At 40.3% G+C, this 23273-nt stretch overlaps 1 protein-coding gene across 2 annotated transcripts in view; it reads left to right on the forward strand.

Annotated features, from left to right (window-relative positions):
* SP1 (Sp1 transcription factor) overlaps positions 1-23008 on the forward strand; it is a 42797-nt gene extending 19789 nt beyond the window's left edge. For both annotated transcript variants that reach the window (XM_041735904.1, XM_041735905.1), the window contains exons 4-6: positions 17394-17562; positions 20156-20355; positions 20797-23008. In XM_041735904.1, coding sequence (XP_041591838.1) covers positions 17394-17562; positions 20156-20355; positions 20797-21110 — 683 coding nt within the window. In that variant the 3' untranslated portion in view covers positions 21111-23008. The remainder of the gene's footprint in view (positions 1-17393; positions 17563-20155; positions 20356-20796) is intronic.
* The last annotated feature ends 265 nt before the right edge of the window (positions 23009-23273 follow it).

Consider the following 23273-nt stretch of genomic DNA (forward strand, 5'->3'; position numbering starts at 1 on the left):
ACTAGAGTATGGCTCAATACATTTTAGCATATAACATTAATATGTGGAACATAGCCTATGTGCAATAAAGATTTATTGAATTAAAATTAATAAAATAAATATTTTTCTTCTCCCTCCTGTGGTGCCCCCCCTCCATCCCTTGTGGAGTATAGGTGTTTTTTTCTTTTTTTTCAATTTTCCCCTCTGAACATTTTTTCTTCTTTTTTTCCTTCTTCCTTTATTTTTTAATTTTTTTCTTCTCTTCCTTTTTTTTTTTTTTTTAATTTTATTTATTTATTCATGAGACAGAGAGAGAGGGAGAGAATGAGGCAGAGACACAAGCAGACTCCACGCAGGGAGCCTGACGTGGGACTCGATTCTGGGTCTCCACAATCAGGCCCTGGGCTAAAGGCGGCACTAAACCGCTGAGCCACCAGGGCTGCCCTCTTCTCTTCCTTTTTAAAAAAGGAATGTTTTGAACTATAGTTTGCTTTTTAAAACATCCTAATTGAAGGCAGCTGCCGCCTTCAGCCCAGAGCCTGATCCTGGAGACCCGGGATCTAGTCCCACATCGGGCTCCCCGCATGGAGCCTGCTTCTCACTCTGCCTGTGTGTGTCTCTGCCTTTCTCTCTCTCTCTCTCTCTCTCTCTCTCTCTCTCTCTTTCATATGAATAAATGAATAAAATCTTTAAGGAAAAAAAACATCCTAATTGAGCTGTAACTCATATACCATACAATTCACCCATTTAAAATATACAGTTTTGGGATCCCTGGGTGGCGCAGCGGTTTGGCGCCTGCCTTTGGCCCGGGGCGCGATCCTGGAGACCCGGGATCGAATCCCACGTCGGGCTCCCGGTGCATGGAGCCTGCTTCTCCCTCTGCCTGTGTCTCTGCCTCTCTCTCTCTCTCTGTGACTATCATAAATAAATAAAAATTTAAAAAAAAATAAAATAAAATAAAAAAAATAAAATATACAGTTTTGTAGATTTTAGTATATTTATACTATTGTGCAACTACCACCACAATCTAAGTTGAGAACATTTTCATTACCCTCAAAAGAAACACTGTGTGGCCCAATAGCTGTCCTTCCCTATCCTCACTTCTCATTCCCAGCCCTAGACAACCACTACTTGCAGTCTCTATAGATTTGCCACTTCTGGACATTTCATATAAATGGAATCATACAGTATGTGGTCTTTTGTGACTGGCTTCTGTTAGTATAATGTTTGCCAGGTTCACGTATGTTGTAGCATGTATCAGTACTTCATTCCTTTTTGTTGCCAAATAGTACTTCATTATGGGGATATACCACATTTTGTTTATCCATTCATCAAACTGACACTCACTTGGCTTGTTTTACTTTTTTTGCATTATGAATAATGCTGTTATGAACATTTGAGTATAAGTTCTTATATGGACATAAGTTTTTATTTCTTTTTGTTATATACCAGGGAGTGGAACTACTGGGTTAGATTCAATTTTAATGAATTCCTTTGTATCTTTGAAATCTTAAAAATACAGTAGTCTGACCTTATCTGCTGAGGGTACGTTCAGCCTCCAATGGATGTCTGAACCTGAGGATAGTACTGAACCTTATATATACTGTTGTTTTTTTCTGTACATATAATTCTGTGATAAAGTTTATTTTATAAATTAGGCACTATAAGAGCTTAGCAACAATAATAAAACAGCAGTTATAATAAAATATAAAGTTATGTGAATGGGGGGCTCTGTCACAGTATCTTATTGTAAATTTTTTTTTTAAGATTTTATTTATTTATGAGAGAGAGAGAGAGAGAGAGAGAGAGGTAGAGACACAGGCAGAGAGAGAAGCAGGCTCCATGCAGGGAGCCTGATGTGGGACTTGATCCCGGAACTCCAGGATCCCACCCTGGGCTGAAGGCAGACGCTCAACCGCTAAGCCACCCAGGCATCCCTCAATATCTTATTGTAAAAAATATATATCTTATTGTACTGTACTCACCCTTTCTGTGATGATACAAGATGACAAAATGTCTATATGATAATATGAAGTAAAGTGAATGATGTAGGCATTGTGACATAGTGTTAGGCTATAGTTGACCTTCTCACGATAATGTCAGAAAGAGGATTATCTGCCTCCGACTGTGATTGACCATCGGTAACTGAAACCACAGAAAGAGAATCTGCAGATAAGGAGAGATGACTATTTTTATTTATTGCCTCTCTTTTGTTCATATTTCTGGCCGTCTTGCTGTTTCAGTTATGTCCCAGAAACTTTGAAGTTCCCTTATTCAGCCATTAAATTCTGACTGTTTGGGGCCCCTGGGTGGCTCAGTGGTTGAACATCTGCCTTTGGCTCAGGTCGCAATCCAGGACCCTGGGATTGAGTTGTGCTTTGGAGTTCCCAGAGGGAGCCTGCTTCTCCCTCTGCCTCTCTCATGAATAAATAAATAAAAATCTTAAAAAAAGAAAAGAAATTCTGATTTTACTCCCTAAATATTTCTTTTTTTTTTTTTTTTTAAGATTTTATTTATTTATTAGAGAGAGAGCAAGAAAGAGCATCAGCAGGGAGGAGATGGAGAAGCAGGCTCCCCACTGAGCCGGGAACCCAATGCAGGTCTCCATCCCGGGACCCCGGGATCATGACTGGAGTCGTAGGCAGTCGCTTAATAGAGCCACCCAGGTGTCCCTACTCCTAAATATTTCTTATTCATGCATTGCTCTTCGTTAGAGCCATAGTCCTACTTAATTTTATTTTATTTTATTTTATTTATTTTATTTTATTTTGTTTTGTTTTTTGTTTTTTGTTTTTTGTTTTTTGTTAAGTAGGCTCCACACCCACTGTGGGGCTTGACCTCGTGACCCCGCGATCAAGAGTCACATGCTCTACTAACCGAGCCAGCCAGGCATCTCTCATAACCCTGTTTTAGGCCTTCATTATCTTTCACCATTATTGAGTGGAGTAGCTAGCCCAGAATATTCTACTTTTTTCTAATACTTCTGCTTCCAACTCTTATACTCCTTTTTAAAATTTTTAATTTAATTTATTTTTTAAAAGATTTTATTTATTTATTCATGAAAGAGGCAGAGACATAGGCAGAGGGAGAAGCAGACTCCATGCAGGGAGCCAGATGTGGGATTCGATCCTGGAACTCTGGGATCACGCCCTGGCCTGAAGGCAGGTGCTCAACTGCTGAGCCACCCAGGCATCCCTCTTATACTCCTTTTATCAGAGCATGTTATTAATACTTTATTTTGTAAATTGTAGGGCAGTTATTATAGTTTCATTTTATAACTTCCCAGTAAGATAGAGCCTTTGTGTTTTTTTTTTTTTTAATTTTTTTAAAATTTTATTTATTTATGATAGGCACACAGTGAGAGAGAGAGAAGCAGAGACACAGGCAGAGGGAGAAGCAGGCTCCATGCACCGGGAGCCCGACGTGGGATTCGATCCCGGGTCTCCAGGATCGCGCCCCGGGCCAAAGGCAGGCGCCAAACCGCTGCGCCACCCAGGGATCCCAGATAGAGCCTTTGTAATAGCCAGGATTCTAACTATCACCGCAGCTTAATACCGTATCTGGCACTTGTCCTTATTCCTGGACGTTTACTTACTGGGTTAAAAGAGTAGTCACTTTTTTTTTTTAAAGATTTCTTTATTTGGGCAGCCCTGGTGGCCTAGTGGTTTAGCACTGCCTTCAGCCTAGGGCATGATCCTGGAGACCCAGGATTGAGTCCCATATCAGGCTCTCTGCATGGAGCCTGCTTCTCCCTCTGCCTGTGTCTCTGCCTCTGTGTGTGTGTGTCTGTCATGAATAAATAAATAAAATCTTTAAAAAAAAATTTCTTTATTTTAGGAGAGAGCACGGATGGGAGGGGCAGGGGGGAGAGGGAGAGAGATTCTTAAGCTGACTCTGGGCTGAGCATGGAGCCCGATCTCACAACCCTGATATCACAACCTAGGCTGAAACCCAGAGTCATATGCTTAACCAACTGTGCCACCCAGGTCCCCATCTTTGTTTTGTTTTTGTTTTAAGTAGGCTCCACACCCACTGTGGGGCTTGACCTCGTGACCCCGCGATCAAGAGTCACATGCTCTACTAACCGAGCCAGCCAGGCATCTCTCATAACCCTGTTTTAGGCCTTCATTATCTTTCACCATTATTGAGTGGAGTAGCTAGCCCAGAATATTCTACTTTTTTCTAATACTTCTGCTTCCAACTCTTATACTCCTTTTTAAAAATTTTTAATTTAATTTATTTTTTAAAAGATTTTATTTATTTATTCATGAAAGAGGCAGAGACATAGGCAGAGGGAGAAGCAGGCTCCATGCAGGGAGCCAGATGTGGGATTCGATCCTGGAACTCTGGGATCACGCCCTGGCCTGAAGGCAGGTGCTCAACTGCTGAGCCACCCAGGCATCCCTCTTATACTCCTTTTATCAGAGCATGTTATTAATACTTTATTTTGTAAATTGTAGGGCAGTTATTATAGTTTCATTTTATAAAACTTCCCAGTAAGATAGAGCCTTTGTGTTTTTTTTTTTTAATTTTTTAAAATTTTATTTTATTTATGATAGGCACACAGTGAGAGAGAGAGAAGCAGAGACACAGGCAGAGGGAGAAGCAGGCTCCATGCACCGGGAGCCCGACGTGGGATTCGATCCCGGGTCTCCAGGATCGCGCCCCGGGCCAAAGGCAGGCGCCAAACCGCTGCGCCACCCAGGGATCCCAGATAGAGCCTTTGTAATAGCCAGGATTCTAACTATCACCGCAGCTTAATACCGTATCTGGCACTTGTCCTTATTCCTGGACGTTTACTTACTGGGTTAAAAGAGTAGTCACTTTTTTTTTTTTTTAAAGATTTCTTTATTTGGGCAGCCCTGGTGGCCTAGTGGTTTAGCACTGCCTTCAGCCTAGGGCATGATCCTGGAGACCCAGGATTGAGTCCCATATCAGGCTCTCTGCATGGAGCCTGCTTCTCCCTCTGCCTGTGTCTCTGCCTCTGTGTGTGTGTGTGTCTGTCATGAATAAATAAATAAAATCTTTAAAAAAAAAATTTCTTTATTTTAGGAGAGAGCACGGATGGGAGGGGCAGGGGAGAGGGAGAGAGATTCTTAAGCTGACTCTGGGCTGAGCATGGAGCCCGATCTCACAACCCTGATATCACAACCTAGGCTGAAACCCAGAGTCATATGCTTAACCAACTGTGCCACCCAGGTCCCCATCTTTGTTTTGTTTTTGTTTTAAGTAGGCTCCACACCCATTGTGGGGCTTGAACTCATGACCCTGAAATCAAGAGTTGGATGCTTTACTGACTGAGCCAGCCAGGCGCCCCAAGATTAGTCACATTTTAAAGATTTGATCTGCATTGTGCCACCATTTGCTATATATACAAACAATGCTGATTCCCTGCCCTACACTTTTGTGCACTTATGCTACTGGGGGGGGGGGCTGGGAGTTGTATGAAAGTGCCTATCTCAGGGCACTTGGGTGCCTCAGTTGGTTAAGTGTCTGACTTTGGTCAAGCTCCTGCTCAGTGGGGAGTCTGCTTTTTCCTCTCCATCTGTGCTTGCTCACTCTCCTTCTCTCTAATAAAATATATTTTTTTAATAAAATATTTTTTAAAGTGTTTATTTCTTCATGCTCTCTGCCATTTACTTCAGAAAATCAGTCTCATTTGAATATCTGTTTTGGATCTGATGATAACATGTTTTGAAGTTCATCTCTCCACGTCCATCTTCTCCCTTTACTCCACAGTCATGCTACACACCATGTTCTACTCCTTTACATTCCTTCACTTTGTTCCTAGTGTTCCCTCTGCTTGGTTCTCTTGCTAATGTTTTTCGTCTCGCTAATTCCTACTCATTCTTTAAAGTTTGGTCAAAATGTCAGAGAAAGTAAATGTCTCTAGAAAGTAAACCTCTGAAATTCCAGGCTGGGGAATTTACCTTTTTCAATACCAGAACATCATTGGAATGACTTTTTTTAAATTTTATTTATTTATGATAGGCACACAGTGAGAGAGAGAGAAGCAGAGACACAGGCAGAGGGAGAAGCAGGCTCCATGCACCGGGAGCCCGACGTGGGATTCGATCCCGGGTCTCCAGGATCGCGCCCCGGGCCAAAGGCAGGCGCCAAACCGCTGCGCCACCCAGGGATCCCAGATAGAGCCTTTGTAATAGCCAGGATTCTAACTATCACCGCAGCTTAATACCGTATCTGGCACTTGTCCTTATTCCTGGACGTTTACTTACTGGGTTAAAAGAGTAGTCACTTTTTTTTTTTTAAAGATTTCTTTATTTGGGCAGCCCTGGTGGCCTAGTGGTTTAGCACTGCCTTCAGCCTAGGGCATGATCCTGGAGACCCAGGATTGAGTCCCATATCAGGCTCTCTGCATGGAGCCTGCTTCTCCCTCTGCCTGTGTCTCTGCCTCTGTGTGTGTGTGTGTCTGTCATGAATAAATAAATAAAATCTTTAAAAAAAAATTTCTTTATTTTAGGAGAGAGCACGGATGGGAGGGGCAGGGGGAGAGGGAGAGAGATTCTTAAGCTGACTCTGGGCTGAGCATGGAGCCCGATCTCACAACCCTGATATCACAACCTAGGCTGAAACCCAGAGTCATATGCTTAACCAACTGTGCCACCCAGGTCCCCATCTTTGTTTTGTTTTGTTTTAAGTAGGCTCCACACCCATTGTGGGGCTTGAACTCATGACCCTGAAATCAAGAGTTGGATGCTTTACTGACTGAGCCAGCCAGGCGCCCCAAGATTAGTCACATTTTAAAGATTTGATCTGCATTGTGCCACCATTTGCTATATATACAAACAATGCTGATTCCCTGCCCTACACTTTTGTGCACTTATGCTACTGGGAGTTGTATGAAAGTGCCTATCTCAGGGCACTTGGGTGCCTCAGTTGGTTAAGTGTCTGACTTTGGTCAAGCTCCTGCTCAGTGGGGAGTCTGCTTTTTCCTCTCCATCTGTGCTTGCTCACTCTCCTTCTCTCTAATAAAATATATTTTTTTAATAAAATATTTTTTAAAGTGTTTATTTCTTCATGCTCTCTGCCATTTACTTCAGAAAATCAGTCTCATTTGAATATCTGTTTTGGATCTGATGATAACATGTTTTGAAGTTCATCTCTCCACGTCCATCTTCTCCCTTTACTCCACAGTCATGCTACACACCATGTTCTACTCCTTTACATTCCTTCACTTTGTTCCTAGTGTTCCCTCTGCTTGGTTCTCTTGCTAATGTTTTTCGTCTCGCTAATTCCTACTCATTCTTTAAAGTTTGGTCAAAATGTCAGAGAAAGTAAATGTCTCTAGAAAGTAAACCTCTGAAATTCCAGGCTGGGGAATTTACCTTTTTCAATACCAGAACATCATTGGAATGACTTTTTTTAAATTTTATTTTATTTATTTATTCATGAGAGACAGAGAGAGAGGCAGAGACATAGGCAGAGGGAGAAGCAGGCTCCATACGGGGAGCCTAATGTGGGACTCGATCCTGGGACTCCAGGTTTTTCTTTTTTCTAGTGAACTACAAGCTCTTCAAGAGCAGGAACTATTTCTTTGACTCCTCAGAGCTTAGTATAGTACCTGGAACAACAGAAAGTAAATAATTGATAAACATTTCTACAGCCTACTTTTAGGGAGTCCACATAGTATGGGACACTATAGGGATAAGCCTAAAGGAAGTTTATTTATAGTAAAGCCTGTAAATTGTGTGCATATGTGTATAATATGCTATAATAATTCTATAATCAGGAAAGATTTAATGTGGAAAAAGTAGGTTTAGAACAAAGTTATTTATTTTTAAAGATTTTATTTATTCATGAGAAACACAGACAGACAGAGAGGTAGAGACACAGGTGGAGGGAGAAGCAGGCTCCACGCAGGGAGCCTGATGTGGGACTCGATCCTGTGACTACAGGATGACGCCCTGGGCCGAAGGCCGACTCTCAACCGCTGAGCCACCCAGGGATCCCTAGAACAAAGTTATATGGATTTGTGTCAAGCACAAATTACTAATGAATTAGCAAAGACTTATGTTCTGGAGCAGGAAGAAATAAGTTTCTGGTATCTGTTCTCTATTCTTATGTCATCTAATTTAATATAAAAGTATCAGCAATTCTTTGTTAGATGCTTACCCACTTAGAGTTCTGGGAGCTGGACAGAAAAAATTAAAGGCTCTTACCAATTTGACACACAAAAAATAGTGACACAAAATACTTGTAGGATATACTGAGGTATAGACTACATAGTTAAGAAAAACTGAGGGCCCAGCATAATCATGATTTACTTAAAAAATATTTTGGGGTGCCTGGGTGCCTTAGTTGTTTGAGCATCCAACTCTTGATTTCAGCTCCGGTCATGATTTCAAGGTCACGTAAGGCTTTGCTCTGGGTGTAGAGCCTGCCTAAAATCCCCCCTAGCCCCCCTCCCCCCATACATGTGCTCTTTTTCTCAAATAAATAAATCAATCTTTAAAAAAATAATTTATTTTTTTTATAGTTAGGGGATGCATATTACACTGTATATACCAAAAAACCTATTACAGTAACTTAACCAGGTGTGTGGGTACTTACTGTTTTTATGTAGCATGAAGTCTGAAGGTAGTGAGTCCAAAGTTCATGTGGCAGCTCAAGGTAACAGTAGAAACCCTGGCCATGTTTACTTTTGCCTTAGTGTGGGACAGCTGCCATGCTTGCAAGGCAGGTGCACCACCTTTGGGCATTGTGACTTCTTTCCAGACAGGATAAAGGAAGGAAAGGTAAAGCTTGATAAAGGAGGCAGCAAGCTTTTAATTGTTCTCATTTACTTATTTATTGAAGATTTTATTTATTTATTAGTGAGAGACAGAGAGAGAAGGGCAGAGACACAGGCAGAGGGAGAAGCAAGTTCCATGTAAGGAGCCCAACATGGGACTCGATACTGGGTCTCCAGGATCATGCCCTGGGCTGAAGGCAGCGCTAAACCGCTGAGCCACCCAGGCTGCCCTAATTGTTCCCATTTAAAGAGCTTTCCTGAAAGTCTTACCCAGCAATTTTTACAGCTGATTGGCTAATACCTTGTCACTTGGCTACTTCTTACCTGCAAGGGTACTTGGGAAGGGGAATATTTGTAACCTGACACTATGTTAACCTGAAAAAAAACAGGTGGTTTTTAGGCAGAAAGAGGAAGAGAATGAAAACTCGGAACGAATAATAGTATCTACTATTGAGCACCATAGCCTAATGCATGCACATGCATACATATACCACAGAAACAACCACAAATAGAGAATGAAGACTCCACCTAAATAATTATTTATTTAATTTTTAATTAAATATTTAATTATGCCCATTGTGGGGCTTAAACTCACTCATGACCCTGAAATCAAGAGTTGCATGGTCTTGGAACACCTGGGTGGGTCAGCAGTTGAGTATCTGCCTTTGGCCCACGGCATGATCCTGGTGTTCTGAAATTGAGTCCCACATTGGGCTCCCTGTATGGAGCCTGCTTCTCCCTCTGCCTGTGTCTCTGCCTCTCTCTGTGTCTCTGATGAATGAATGAATAAAATCTTAAAAAAAAAAAAAGTTGCATGGTCTTCCAAATGAGCCAGCTAGGTGTTCCAAAATAAAACACTTTAAATTCAAATTAGATTATCGTCTGGGTGGCTCAGTTGGTTGGGCATCTGATTCTTGAATTGGGTTCCAGTCATGATCTCAGGTTTGTGGGATTGAGCCCTGTATAGGGCTCCTTGCTGCTTAGGGTGTCTGTTGGAGATATTTTCTTTCCCTCATCCCCCCCTTACCACATACTTGCTCTCTTTTTCTCTCTCGAATAAATATTTAAAAAATTAAATTCAAATTAGAAGATCAGGGCACCTGGCTGGCTCAGTTGGTAGGGCATATGACCTTTGCTCTTGGGGTCATGATTTCAAACATTGGGCTTGGAGCTTATTTACTTAATTATTTAATTAATTAATTCAAATTAGAAGAATCTCAGAAATGAGGTGATTGCAGAAAAGGAGAATTTGAAGAGAGAAGTGACAGACCTCAGGAAAAAATTAGAATTAAGGGAAAAAATTATTTCAGAAATAAAGGTGAAACTAAAAGGAACACATAAGTGAAGAAGCCTAACAGGTAATAACTCAGTAAAATAGAAAGTAAAACAATTTTTTAAATGAGGTAGAGTAGCTTTTAAAAATCAAAAAAAGAGGTAAAAGGGATTGAGAAAAAACTACTATAATAGAAGGCAAAGAGGGGCACCTGGGTGGCTCAGCCAGTTAAGGATCTGCCTTTGGCTCGGGTCATGATCCCAGGGTTCTGGGATGGAGCCCCTCAACTTGTGCTATCGCTCTCAAATACATAAATAAGATCTTAAAAATAATAATAGTAGGCAAAGAAAAACTGACATTCATATGAACAAAGTCTCCAAGGAAGAAAACAATCAAAGCCATGGGATAGAAAGAAAACTTTGTGAAAGTGTGTCTGGGGAAATTGACCCAGAATGGCCAACATGGAGACATAGTTTAGTAAAACTGATAGACTTTTAAGGGCAAAACAAACCATTTGTGTATCCTAGTTTAAAAAAAAAAAAAAAGGATCCCTGGGTGGCGCAGCGGTTTGGCGCCTGCCTTTGGCCCAGGGCGCGATCCTGGAGACCCGGGATCGAATCCCACGTGGGGCTCCCGGTGCATGGAGCCTGCTTCTCCCTCTGCCTGTGTCTCTGCCTCTCTCTCTCTCTCTCTCTCTCTCTCTGTGACTATCATAAATAAATTAAAAAATAATAATAATAAAAACATAAAAAAATCTAATCACTTAAAAAAGAAAGAAAATGGATTGCCACTAGACCTTTTTTTTTTTTTTAAGATTTATTTTATTAGGGATCCCTCGGTGGCTCAGCAGTTTAGCGCCTGCCTTCGACCCAGGATGTGATCCTGGAGACCTGGGATCGAGTCCCATGTCAGGCTCCCTGCATGGAGCCTGCTTCTCCCTCTGCCTGTGTCTCTGCCTCTCTCTCTCTCTCTCTCTGTCTCTCATGAATAAATAAATAAAATCTTAAAAAAAAAAGATTTATTTTATTGGGGAGTAGGGGGAGAGGGGCATAGGCAGAGAGAGAAGCAAGCAGACTCCCTGCTGAGCATGGAGCCCGAGGATGAGGGAGAATGTGGGGCTTGATCCCAGGACCCTGAGATCATGACCTGAACTGAAATCAAAAGTGAGCTGCTTAACTGACTAAGCCACTCAGGTGCCCCCTGTCAGGTGCCCCCTGTCATTTTTTGACAGCATGTGTAGTGTCAGAATGCAATTGATGAACATTTAGGAAAATCAGGGAAATAAAACGTGAACCAAGAATTTTATATCCAGACAAGTAGACCCCTAAGTATAAGAACCACAGACCGTTTATTAAAGACTTACTTATTTGTGGGAGAGACAGCACACAAAAGTAGGAGGAAGGACAGAGGGAGAGAGAAAATCTTGAGCAGTCTTACAACCCCAAGATCATGACCTGAGCTGAAACTAAGAGTTGACACTTAAGCGACTGGGCCACTCAGGCGCCCTATATCAGTAAACATGTAAGAATTCAAGAAGTAGTGTTCATATGATCTCTTTTGTATGGAATCTACTAGAGCTTCAAATAACCAAAATAACTAGAGAACCAGACTATGGTTTCTGAATACTAATTTCTGTTAAAAGAAACTAGGGCTATTAGGAATACTTGAAGAAATAGCTGATTTTAGATCTAGAATAAGAAATTAATATTAAATGTGGGATATTTTGTCAAAGGACACAGGAGACAACTTGATAAATTTCTGTGACCAAGTGTAGGATAGTTTAAACATCAGAAGAACAATAATTACAATGGATTGAAATATCAAATAAGTTTAAATCCTGAGATCATATTGATACAAAAAGGAATGACTGCAGGACACCTGGGTGGCTCAGGGGTTGAGCATTTGCCTTGGGCTCAGGGTGTGATCCTGGAGTCCCAGGATTGAGTCCCACATCGGGCTCCCTTCATGGAGCCTGCTTCTCTCTCTGCTTGTGTCTCTGCCTGTCTCTCTCTCTCTCTCTCTCTCTCTCTCTCTCTGTCTCTAATGAATAAATAAAATCTTAAAATAAAATAAAGAACGAACGAACATGGTGTTCTCAAAATCATTCCAGAGACCAGATGAATAGAGGAGTGTATGAGAACTACCCTTTTGAAAATTCTTGAAGAAAAAAAAAAAGAAAATTCTTGAAGAGTTTCTCATTTCGTCTTATTTTAGTATTCCCCATGTTTTTTCTCAGAGAATAGTATATTTGATTTATCATGGTGGTCTTAAAAGTTCATGACTTCAGCACACGTCTTCCCTTTGAAGAAACTGAAAAAGTGTGTTAACTACCATAGCTATTTCTATAACTGATGGCTAGAGGCAACCACTGGGCTGGGCGAGACTGTCATTAAAGTGTGCCTTTGGTTTACTTGTTATTTTCATCATGGAAAGGAAAATCTTTAATTTATTTCATTGCTTAACCAATGCCACATTTTAAGATAAAACTGTTCTTTTTCTAAAACTGTTATTAAAAGAGGCTGGAAACAGATTCTGGTCTGATGTTGATGCTTTGTTGGCAATTCATCCCTCATTTTATTAAATGAAACTCCTTTTATTTAATTAACCCCATTTCCAGTTTTCGTATTTAAAAAAAATCCTTTGAAAGCATATTAGGGGTTGAGGAAGATACTAGTTTTAACTGTCCATTTTGTAAGAATTTGAAAGAGGCTTAGAGATAAGGTTTTACAGTGTCCTAATATCTAAGTATTTCTTTGTTTCACTTTTTACTGACTCATGCCATATCCTGAATATTACACTTATGTTTCTCTTCCTTTTTTTAAGATTTTATTTATTAAAAAAAAAAGATTTTATGTATTCATTCATGAGAGACAGAGAGAGAGGCAGAGACACCGGCAGAGGGAGAAGCAGGCTCCCTGTGGGGAGCCCAATGCAGGACTTGGTCCCAGAACTCTGGGATCAGCCCTGAGCCAAAGGCAGACGCTCAACCCCGCTGAGCCACCCAGGTGTCCCTACACTTATGTTTCAATAAAATGGAGAAAAAATTGCTTCTTTCCAATTGATTGGGACGGGGGAACTTTGGGGTTCAATAAATTGCTTCTTTGATTTTAATGGAGCAAGGGTAGTTTGTAAAGTACATCAAAGATAATTTGATTGTATGGACCATGGTTTTACTTTGTTTCTGAAACCTATTGTAGATAGCTGGATCTACAGTTTCATAAATTTCCCTTCTGAAGTTAATTTTTGATAGGTAACCACTGGTGATATTAATAGCATTCTGCTTACCTGTTGAGCTTTTTTGGGCTTATTTCAATTTCAAGAGGAGAAATTATCCATCCCCATTATGGGGAGCTTCCACTCAGTTTCACATATGGTTTTTAAGGCATTGATTAAATAGCAGTGTATATCTTATTCCATGATTTCTCATTATGGTTTGCCCACAAGATAATTTCCTAATAATATTGGCTGTAGTGTGTTAAATGTTATGACAGATACTATGCTAAGCACCTTATGTATTACTTCATTTGTTTTTCACAGTAATTTTATGAGATGAGTAAAATTTCATCCTGGTTTTTACTAAGGGAGAAACTGATAACTAGAGAAGTTTCAACTGGCTCCCTGTCAGAAAGCTAATCAAATGACTGTTGCAGGGACTCCTATCTACATCTGTCCTACTCCAAAACCTGTTCTTAACCCTGTACTCCCATCCTTCTAGTTTAGCTCTGCCAATATCATGAAAATCTTGAAACATTCCTATTTATTTATTTATTTATTTATTTATTTATTTATTTATTTATTTTCCAATATATTTTAATGCCATTGGCTGGTGCTTGGAAGTGGTAGAGTGAGGGGCACCTGGGTGGTGCAGTTGATTAAGCATTGGAATCTTGGTTTCCACTTGGGTCATGATCTCAGGGTCCTGAGATTGAGCCCCATGTAGGGCTCCACACTCAGCAGGGAGTCTGCTTAAGACTCTCCCTCTGGGGCACCAGGGTGGCTTAATCTGTTAAATGCCTGCCTTCGGCTCAGGTCATGATCCTAGGGTCCTGGGATTCAGCTTCACAGTGTCTGGCTCCTTGCTCAGCTGGGATTCTGCTGCTTTCTCTCCCTGTGCTTCTCCTTCAGCTTGTGCATGCGCTCTCTCTCTCTCTCTCTCTCTCTCTCTCTGTCAAACAAATAAAAAAACAAAAAGCTTTTAAAAAACAAAAAGCTGTCCCTCTGCCCCTCTGCCCCTCCCACTCTCTTTCCTTCTCTCAAGTAAATCTTTTTTAAAAGTGGCAGAGTGAGGGCAGCCCTGGTGGCCCAGCAGTTTAGTGCCGCCTGCAGGCCGGGGTGTGATCCTGGAGACCTGGGATGAGTCCCACATCGGGCTCCCTGCATGGGGCCTGCTTCTCCCTCTGCCTGTGTCTCTGCCTCTCTCTCTCTCTCTCTCTCTCTCTCTCTCTCGCTCTGTGTCTCTCATGAATAAATAAAAAATCTTAAAAAAAAGTGGTAGAATGAGAAGGAAATCATGAAGAGAGCTTATTATTAGGTATAGTAACTCAGAATTATGTTGATGCACTGAGTAGAGTGGAGATTAGGTACAGAAGTAAAACCAAGAGCTGAGATTTGTAGATACTGTTTGTTCCTTTATACAACAGATAAAAACAAAGCAGACCAATTTAGGATCTCCACTTACAGAAATCTTAAGTATGGATAGAGTCATTGACTTTTTTACAAGATACTTTCATAGGTGAATACTTATTGTTTAGTAGATGCTTTGAAAACTTGAGGATATGTTATCTATTCCTTTAAAACATTACTTCTGGGGCACTTGAGTGGCTCAGCAGTTGAGCGTCTGCCTTCGGCTCAGGTCGTGATCCCAGGCTCCCAGGATCGAGTCCTGCATCAGGCTACCTGCATGGAGCCTGCTTCTCCCTTTGCCTGTGTCTCTGCCTCTCTCTTTGTGTCTCATGATAAATCTTAATCAATAAAATCTTTAAAAAGTCTGTTCACCGACCTAGAGAAGTGTTTGAAAATGTTAAGTGTGACCTATTAGTACTTCATAAGATCAGTATACTGGGTCATGACCAGATTTAAGGAAAAAAAATTAAATAGAGCCCAGCAAATTTCAGAATACCCTTATTTATAAAGGGTAAGCATTCTTTGTGAAACTTTTGTTTCAATTATGTATCCATGTACTAGGTCACAGGGCAAATATATATTTTACTGAGCGTTACAAGTTTAGAAAGTTTGAAGAACACTGACCTAGAGCTTTGTAGCATTTATCTATTTTAACCAGAACAGAAATTATAGTGATTTTTTTTAAAGGTTTTATTTATTTATTCATGAGAGACACAGAGAGAGAGCACAAGGCAGAGATATAGGCAGAGGAAGAAGCAGGCTCCATGCAGGGAGCCCGATGTGGGACTCGATCCCAGGACTCCAGGATCACACCCTGAGCCAAAGGCAGATGCTCAACCGCTGAGCCACCCAGGCGTCCCAATTATAGTGATTTTATACAGATTTTATCTTTAAAAGTAAATGACATCAAGTGACAGAATGTATGCTTGATATTTTCTTTGTTTTTCTAGCATTGTGAAAATCATCTAGTCTGAAATCAAAACCTCCCTGGGATATATAGCTGGCTGTACGGAATTAACTTTGACCTCAGTTCCTTCCTCTGTTCATTGTGTCAAAATTGATAATATAAATGTACTATCCTCTGCTGAATGTTTGGTACAATTTTTTGCTCATTTCTGGAAGTTTTACCTCTGAAGTTTCAATTGTTTCTAGTTTGGAATTAGTGTTATTTTTAGTCCTTTCTATTTGGTTGGCTCTATAGTATTTTGGCACTGGGAATAAAGAATAGATTTGTTGGCCACTCCGTAACAGTATGTAACTTTATCTCATTCTTTTTTTGTGGGTGTATAGTATTCTGTTGCATAAGTTCATCATAATTTACTTAACTACTCTGATGTGTACCATTTGTTGCTAGTTTTTTGTTATAAAGCAATAGAAAATATTATTGTCACTTAATTTTGTATATTCATGAGTATATCCATAGGATATTGTTGATTCACAGTGGAATTACTTTGAAGATATATGTTTAAATTTTAATGTAATTTTATTTTTTTAAGTAAGCTCTGTGCCCAGCATGGGGCTTGAACTCACGACCTTGAGATCAAGAGTCATGTGCTCCACCAACTGAGCTGGCTGCCCCTAAATTGCCATGGGCAGCCTGCGTGGCTCAACAGTTTAGCGCCACCTTCAGCCCGGAGCCTGATCCTGGAGACCCAGGATCCAGTCCCACGTCAGGTTCCCTGCATGGAGCTTGCTTCTCCTTCTGCCTGTGTCTCTGCCTCTCTCTCTCTGTGTGTGTCTCTCATGAATAATTGGATGAAATCTTTGAAAAAAATAAAATACTGCCAAATTGGACTTCAAAATGTTGTGCTGATTTATCACCACCTATATATAAAAATGCCTATTTCTCCATGCCCTTGCTAATGCTATGTACTATTAGAGTTTTGGCTTTTCTTTTCCTTTTTTTTTAAATTTTTTTTTTTGTTTTGACTTTTCGTGGGGTTTTTTATTTAACTTTTTGTGATCTGATAGGTGAAAAATTACAAAAGTTCCCTATAAAGAGTTGCATTTTAAAAATTAAATGAGGGATCCCTGGGTGGCTCAGCGGTTTGGCGCCTGTCTTTGGCCCAGGGCACGATCCAGGAGTTCCAGGATCGAGTCCCACGTCGGGCTCCCGGCATGGAGCCTGCTTCTCCCTCCTCCTGTGTCTCTGCACCTCTCTGTCTCTCTCTATGTCAATCATAAATAAATAAGTAAATCTTTTAAAAAAATAAAAATTAAATGAGAATGGGGTACCTGGCTGGCTCAATTGGAAGAGCATATGACTCTTGATCTCAGGGTTATAAGTTTGAGGCCCACGCTGGGTATAGAGATTACTTAAAGAGAAAATCTTTAAAAAAAAAAAAAAAAAAGAAAAGAAAAAAATTAGAGGCGCCCGGGTTGCTTAGTTGGTTAAGTGTTTGACTCTTGATTTTAGCTCAGGTCATGATCCCAGGGGTGTGAGATTGAGCATAGCATTGGGCTCTGTGCTGGGCTTGGAGCCTGCTTAAGAATCTCTCTCACTCTGCCCCCCTTCAAAAAAATAAAATTTATTTTTTTAAAATAAAATTTAAATGAGATTGACCATATTTTTACATATTTATTAACTCTTTGTATTTTCAGTGATGGTTCCTGAGATTTTTAAGAATGGATAGCAGTATCAGTAAATATGGCTTCAAAGCTATGAAGAAATGGTGCTGTAAATGTAAAGTATCACCGAAGTGACCACAGCTTGATGACCTCCTCTACTTCCCACCTTGACTCTTTCTTTTACTCTCTTAATTTAAGGTGATCATGGAGCTCAGCTTGGCCTTCATGGAGCTGGTGGTGATGGAATACATGATGACACAGCAGGTGGAGAAGAAGGGGAAAACAGCCCAGATCCCCAGCCCCAAGCTGGTCGGAGGACCAGGCGGGAAGCATGCACCTGCCCCTACTGTAAAGACAGTGAAGGAAGGTAAGTTGTTTCTTACCAAGCCAGTTTTAAGAGTACAAAGGAGAAAAATTAGTGGATTTGGAGGTAAGCAGAAGAGGGTTGATTTTTTTTTTTTTTTTTAAACATTTAAGACTTGGCAGTGTTGCAAAGGGACCAGAGATAGTACAGTACACTTGATTGGGTTATATTAGGATTTTGTTTCCAGCTCTGATCCTTTCATCTACTCTAAATCCTTGGGCCTTAATAGGTGCCTGCCTTCTCCAGAGATAAGGTAATCAGATGGAGCCAGTGGTCAAATGATTATTACCATATGTCTGTTTTGAGATGGTTTTAACAACATTGCTTGTAAAATAGTCTTGCAAAGAAAAAGAAACATACCTACTGTAATTATTATTTTTTTTTACAGTGGCTGTTTGAGAATTATAAGGGTTTTCAGAGTTTATGTTCCCTCAAAATAGACATACTTACTCCAGATAGAAAATTCTTCCATCATGGAATCTAATGTGTCATGTAGAACAAAGTTCTGACAAATATTTCTCATTAGTAGAATATTTGGTTTTATTTAGTATTATCTCTGAAGAGTTCCAAGTTTGTTTTTCTTCAACTCACTGCTTTTGAAAGAGAATATAGAAAGTCATACAGATTTTTTAATGCCTTTGGAAAAAAAATCTAAGTTTTGTCTCAACAGAAATAAGTACAAAAAGAAAAGCACCAAAACCAAATATAATTTAAGTTCCTTATAGGTTAACCCTACATTACAGAAAAAAATCTGAATCAGAAACACTGAGGGGTACCTGACTCAGTGGAGCATGTGACTCCCAATCTTGGGGTTGTAAGTTTAAGCCCCATGTTGGGTGTAGAGATTACTTAAAAATAATAAAATCTTTTAAAAAAAAAATTTAAAGTGGATTTAAATTTTCAAAGGAAACTTTGATTTCCCCCTAAATGTGATTTCATTTCCGTTATGGTTTTTTTTCTTTGCTGTTAAAACTCAAGAAAAGTCCCTCTTGGAAATCTCCCCAATACCCACTAATGGATCACACATGGAACAAATTGGTTTGGCAAAAACATTTCAGAACTGATTTCTGAGAGGAGCTTAGGGATTACTTTATATAGGGGGGAACTATATATATTGTTTTATATATATATATATATATTTTTTTTTTTTTTTTCTCCCCTACCTTAAATTAGTTAGGGTTTTTATTCTCCTCTTTTAACTTTTATCTAGCCCATCTTTCTCTTCCACTGAAGTCCCTGATAGTGCTCTGGCTTTTCAGCTTTTAATATTTACCATTTGGCTCTTGACCTTTATTTTAGAAAATAAGTTCATAGTTGTAAACCATTATATTTTATTTATTTATTTATTTATTTATTTATTTATTTATTTATTTATTTATTTATTTTAAACCATTATATTTTCTTTAAAGTTCTCCATGAGGTGTTCAGGTGGCAAGATCTTTTGTTCCTTAAATAAGCTCTCAGCCAAAAATAGCACCATATTCACAGTTCTCATAGAAAATGCTTCTTTTGGGGCACCTGGGTGGGTCACTGGTTGAAGCATCCGCCTTTGGCTCAGGTCATGATTCTGGGGTCTTGGGATCGAGTCCCACATCATCAGGCTCCCTGCAGGGAGTCTGCTTCTCCCTTTGCCTGTGTCTCTGACTCACTCTCTGTGTCTCTCATGAATAGATAAATAAAATCTTGAAGAAAAAAAAGAAAAAGAACATGCTTGGGGGCACCTGGGTGGCTCATTAGTTGAGCGTCTGCCTTTGGCTCAGGTCATGATCCTAGGGTCCTGGGATCAAGTCCTACATCTGGCTCCCTGCTTTTCCCTCTGCCTGAGTCTCTGCCCCTCTTTGTGTCTCTCATGAATGAATAAATATAATCTTAAGAGAAAAAAGAAAGGAAGAAAGAAGAAAAGGAAAAGAAGGGAGGGAGGGAGGAAGGAAATGCTTGTATTAAGACAAACTTTGTGAAAAATACAAGAAGCCTCACAGACTTCACAAGTCATCCGGAGAGCAATTATCTCTTCACACATCAAACATCAGAATTGATTAAGGAATAGAAAAACAGGAAATAGTAAATATCCAGTAGAGAACAAATTTAAAACTTGAATTTGGGGTATTAAGAATCAGAATCAACTAAAGATTTATCTGTTTTATTTATTTATTTAGAGGGTACGAGCAGGGGTAGGGGAAAGGTTGAGGGAGAGAGAGAATTTCAAGCATATTCCATGCTGAGCGCAGAGCCCAGCATGGGACTCAGTCACATGACCCCAAGATCATGACCTGAGCCTAAATCAAGAATCAGATGCTTAACTGACTGAGCCACCCAGGCACCCCTAAAGATTGATATTTTGGTACTAAAGAGAAGCCTGCCCTCCCTCCTTCCCTCTGTCCCTCCACCCCCAACATGGGGCTTGAACTCATGACAACAGGATTAAGAGTTGCATGCTCTATTGACTGAGCCCACCAGGTGCCCCAAGAGAAGTGTTTGTTTTTAAATAGAAATTTGGGTTGGTTTTGAGTGGGTCAGGAAATAAATGTTAACACTTTGGGGTTCTTTAATTCTTGTCTCTAGAATGCATTATGAATAGTTGTGCTCTTATTTTCAGAGGCTCTGGGGATCCCGGCAAAAAGAAACAGCACATTTGCCACATCCAAGGGTGTGGCAAAGTGTATGGCAAGACCTCACACCTACGGGCACACTTGCGTTGGCATACAGGCGAGAGGCCATTCATGTGTACCTGGTCATACTGTGGGAAACGCTTTACACGTTCGGATGAACTACAAAGACACAAACGCACACATACAGGTGAGAAGGAGCCCTGGGAGGAAAGAAATAGCATAAAAAGACACAAAATATATCTATGAAATAATTAAATTTCTGAGCAAATTAAGTTTGAAAGTGAATATATGGAACATAAATGATTCGAATTGGAGTTTATCTGGAAAACCTTTCAGAAGGAAGGAGCTAGGTGTTCAGTGGGATTTTAAAGGAGGACCATGGCCCCATTATTCTTCTCGGTCCTACCTTACTTTTCTACTGTAGTCCTTCCTTTCTAGTACTCTTTGACCTTTACCTATTTTTCTGCCCCCACTCTCTCAAAAAGAAAAAGATACCAGATTTTTCTTGTTTTTATTACCTTCTAAGACTAATATTCTGTCCCATATAGTTTGAAAGCAGTAAATTGGACAAGGTAACCCTACTTCCTAAGATGTTCATTTCTTGTCTTCTTTCTCTTCTTTTACCAAGGTGAGAAGAAATTTGCCTGCCCTGAGTGTCCCAAGCGCTTCATGAGGAGTGACCACCTGTCAAAGCATATCAAGACCCACCAGAATAAGAAGGGAGGCCCAGGTGTATCCCTGAGTGTGGGCACTTTGCCCCTGGACAGTGGGGCAGGTTCAGAAGGCAGCGGCACTGCTACCCCTTCAGCCCTTATTACCACCAATATGGTAGCCATGGAGGCCATCTGTCCAGAGGGTATTGCCCGTCTTGCCAACAGTGGCATCAACGTCATGCAGGTGGCAGATCTGCAGTCCATTAATATCAGTGGCAATGGCTTCTGAGATCAGGCACCCGGGGCCAGAGACATATGGGCCATACCCATCAACCCTGGGATACAAGGTAGCATGGGTCCAAGAGACATGTGGGAGAGAGAGCCATGAGGCATTAAAATGCATGGTGGTGGGAAGAATTGGGGGAGGGATACAAGAGATGGGGTCCTGGCACCCATCTATTATCATCAGTACCTCCTGAAGTGAGAAACGTTATTGAAAATTCTGTTGGTGCCACCCTTTATGAGCATTTATTTGACCCCACACAGTTTCTTACACTTCTTTCCCCAGCCTTCCCTTCTTGCATTTCCCTTCTCAGCTCCCCCATGATGGATCCCCCCCTTTCCTAAAGCCATCATGCCTTGATAAATATATATGATCATTGAAATACTTTTTAACAAAAAAAAAACAGATTCTATATTATATATATATATATATATATATATAAAAGATATATAGAGATGCATTTGCAGGGGTTGGCTGGGAGGAGGAAGGAGACCATTCTGTGACCAAAAATACCTTGGTCATTTTTTTATATTGCCTTATTTCCCTATGGCTGAGCCTTGTTGTGACACATCAAGCTTTTCTATAGATGTTGTCTTGGCTTCCCACCAGATTAAGCGTTCATATGCTCTGCTTTTAGTTTATATATACATACATAATGTTTTTTCTTAATTTTGTCTTTTTATTTGGGATCAGCTTCTTGTACTCTTTTCTTGACTCAACCTTTCTGTCTCCCTTTCTCTCACCTGATCACTTCATGTTTTGGTTTTGATAATGATCCCTGGATGAGGCACTTCTGTCAATCTTTTAAGGTCCTTGGTCCTAGCAGCAGAGTGGAGAGAGCCTTGAAGCCCAGGCTGATGCTTGAGTTAGCTGTGGAGAGAGTGTTCAAAATACTACTGACGCAGGCACCCTCTTGGCGCTGGAGAGTCCAAGGCACCTCTCCTCATTAGCTGCTCTAAGCATCAAGAGTCAGAAGTCTTTCTATGGAATTGTACAAAAGACCCTTTAAAGGTTATATTATCTGGGATCAGTTTGTATAAATTGTCAAAAATGGTCAAGTAAAAGCTAGGGGCTTTCAATAGGAAAATGATGTGCTCAGAAGTGGAAGTGACTCAGAGTAGTCCAGTTCAGGAGTTAGTAGAGTATTTGGACATTTGGACAGCTGTCTTCCAAAGTAGCTCTGAGCTTTGGTGTATGGGTTTCTGAGGTCACATTCTGAAAGGAAATGCACTTCCTCTTTTGAACATCCCCAGTAGTTTCTTTCTCATGTTATTAAGGAGCATCAGCCAACGAATCTGTTCGGGTTTCCATTCCGCAGAACTCCAGAGCCCATGTACTAGTGGCAAGGCAGAGGTTCTTTGATCTTTTCCCTTAACTCTTCCTTGGGTGGTTCCTGAGGGAAAAGGAAGCACACGATCATGGGAGTGATAGCCCAGAACAAAAAGAAATCTTGTCTTACCACTGTGGTTTATAGGAGAGATCGGGAGACACCATCCTGCTTTCTCCATGGCCTGATTCCTGAAGAGACTGATCCAAAAATTATAGCGGCAGGGAACTCTTAGTGCATTTGGCACTGAGATTTAAATGCAACCAGAGTTGTCCTCAAGGCCCAGCCATTAAAACATTGTCTCTCTTGACCTTCTGGTATCTTGTCAGAGAGCTTTTCACTGTGAGGAAGTGTGGAAATGGCTGTGTGTATGTGTGTAACCTGTTAGGTTGGGGATAGGTTTTCTGTTAGCCTATACTAAAAAGAGACCTGCAATAAAAAATTGCCCTGATCTGATAGAAAATGAAGTGTTTGTGTATGACTGTGTGTGAGTGTGTGTTTGTGCCTGTATATATCTACACACAGATGAGAAATTATATTTGAAATTGTTGGAAAATAAATCAAATTCAGCTCAAAATGCCTTTCAGGCCCATTACCTAGAAATCTGTCTTTAAACCTGGGTATGTTCCTGAGGTCATTTCTTTGCTTATGCTAAATTAGTTACAGTTAATGATGGGGGATATTCTACTGCACTTTTGAAGAAGAAACTATTTTTGTTTGAAAGTGAAACCAACATCCAGAACTATACCAGAGTCCTAGTTTCTTTCATAAGTCTTTTTACCTTGACTACAAATAGATGATGCTATAATTCTACTATATATTTTATATCAAATCTATCCAAA

The sequence above is a fragment of the Vulpes lagopus genome, chromosome 21, assembly GCF_018345385.1.
Source record: "Vulpes lagopus strain Blue_001 chromosome 21, ASM1834538v1, whole genome shotgun sequence".
Lineage (NCBI taxonomy): Eukaryota > Metazoa > Chordata > Mammalia > Carnivora > Canidae > Vulpes > Vulpes lagopus.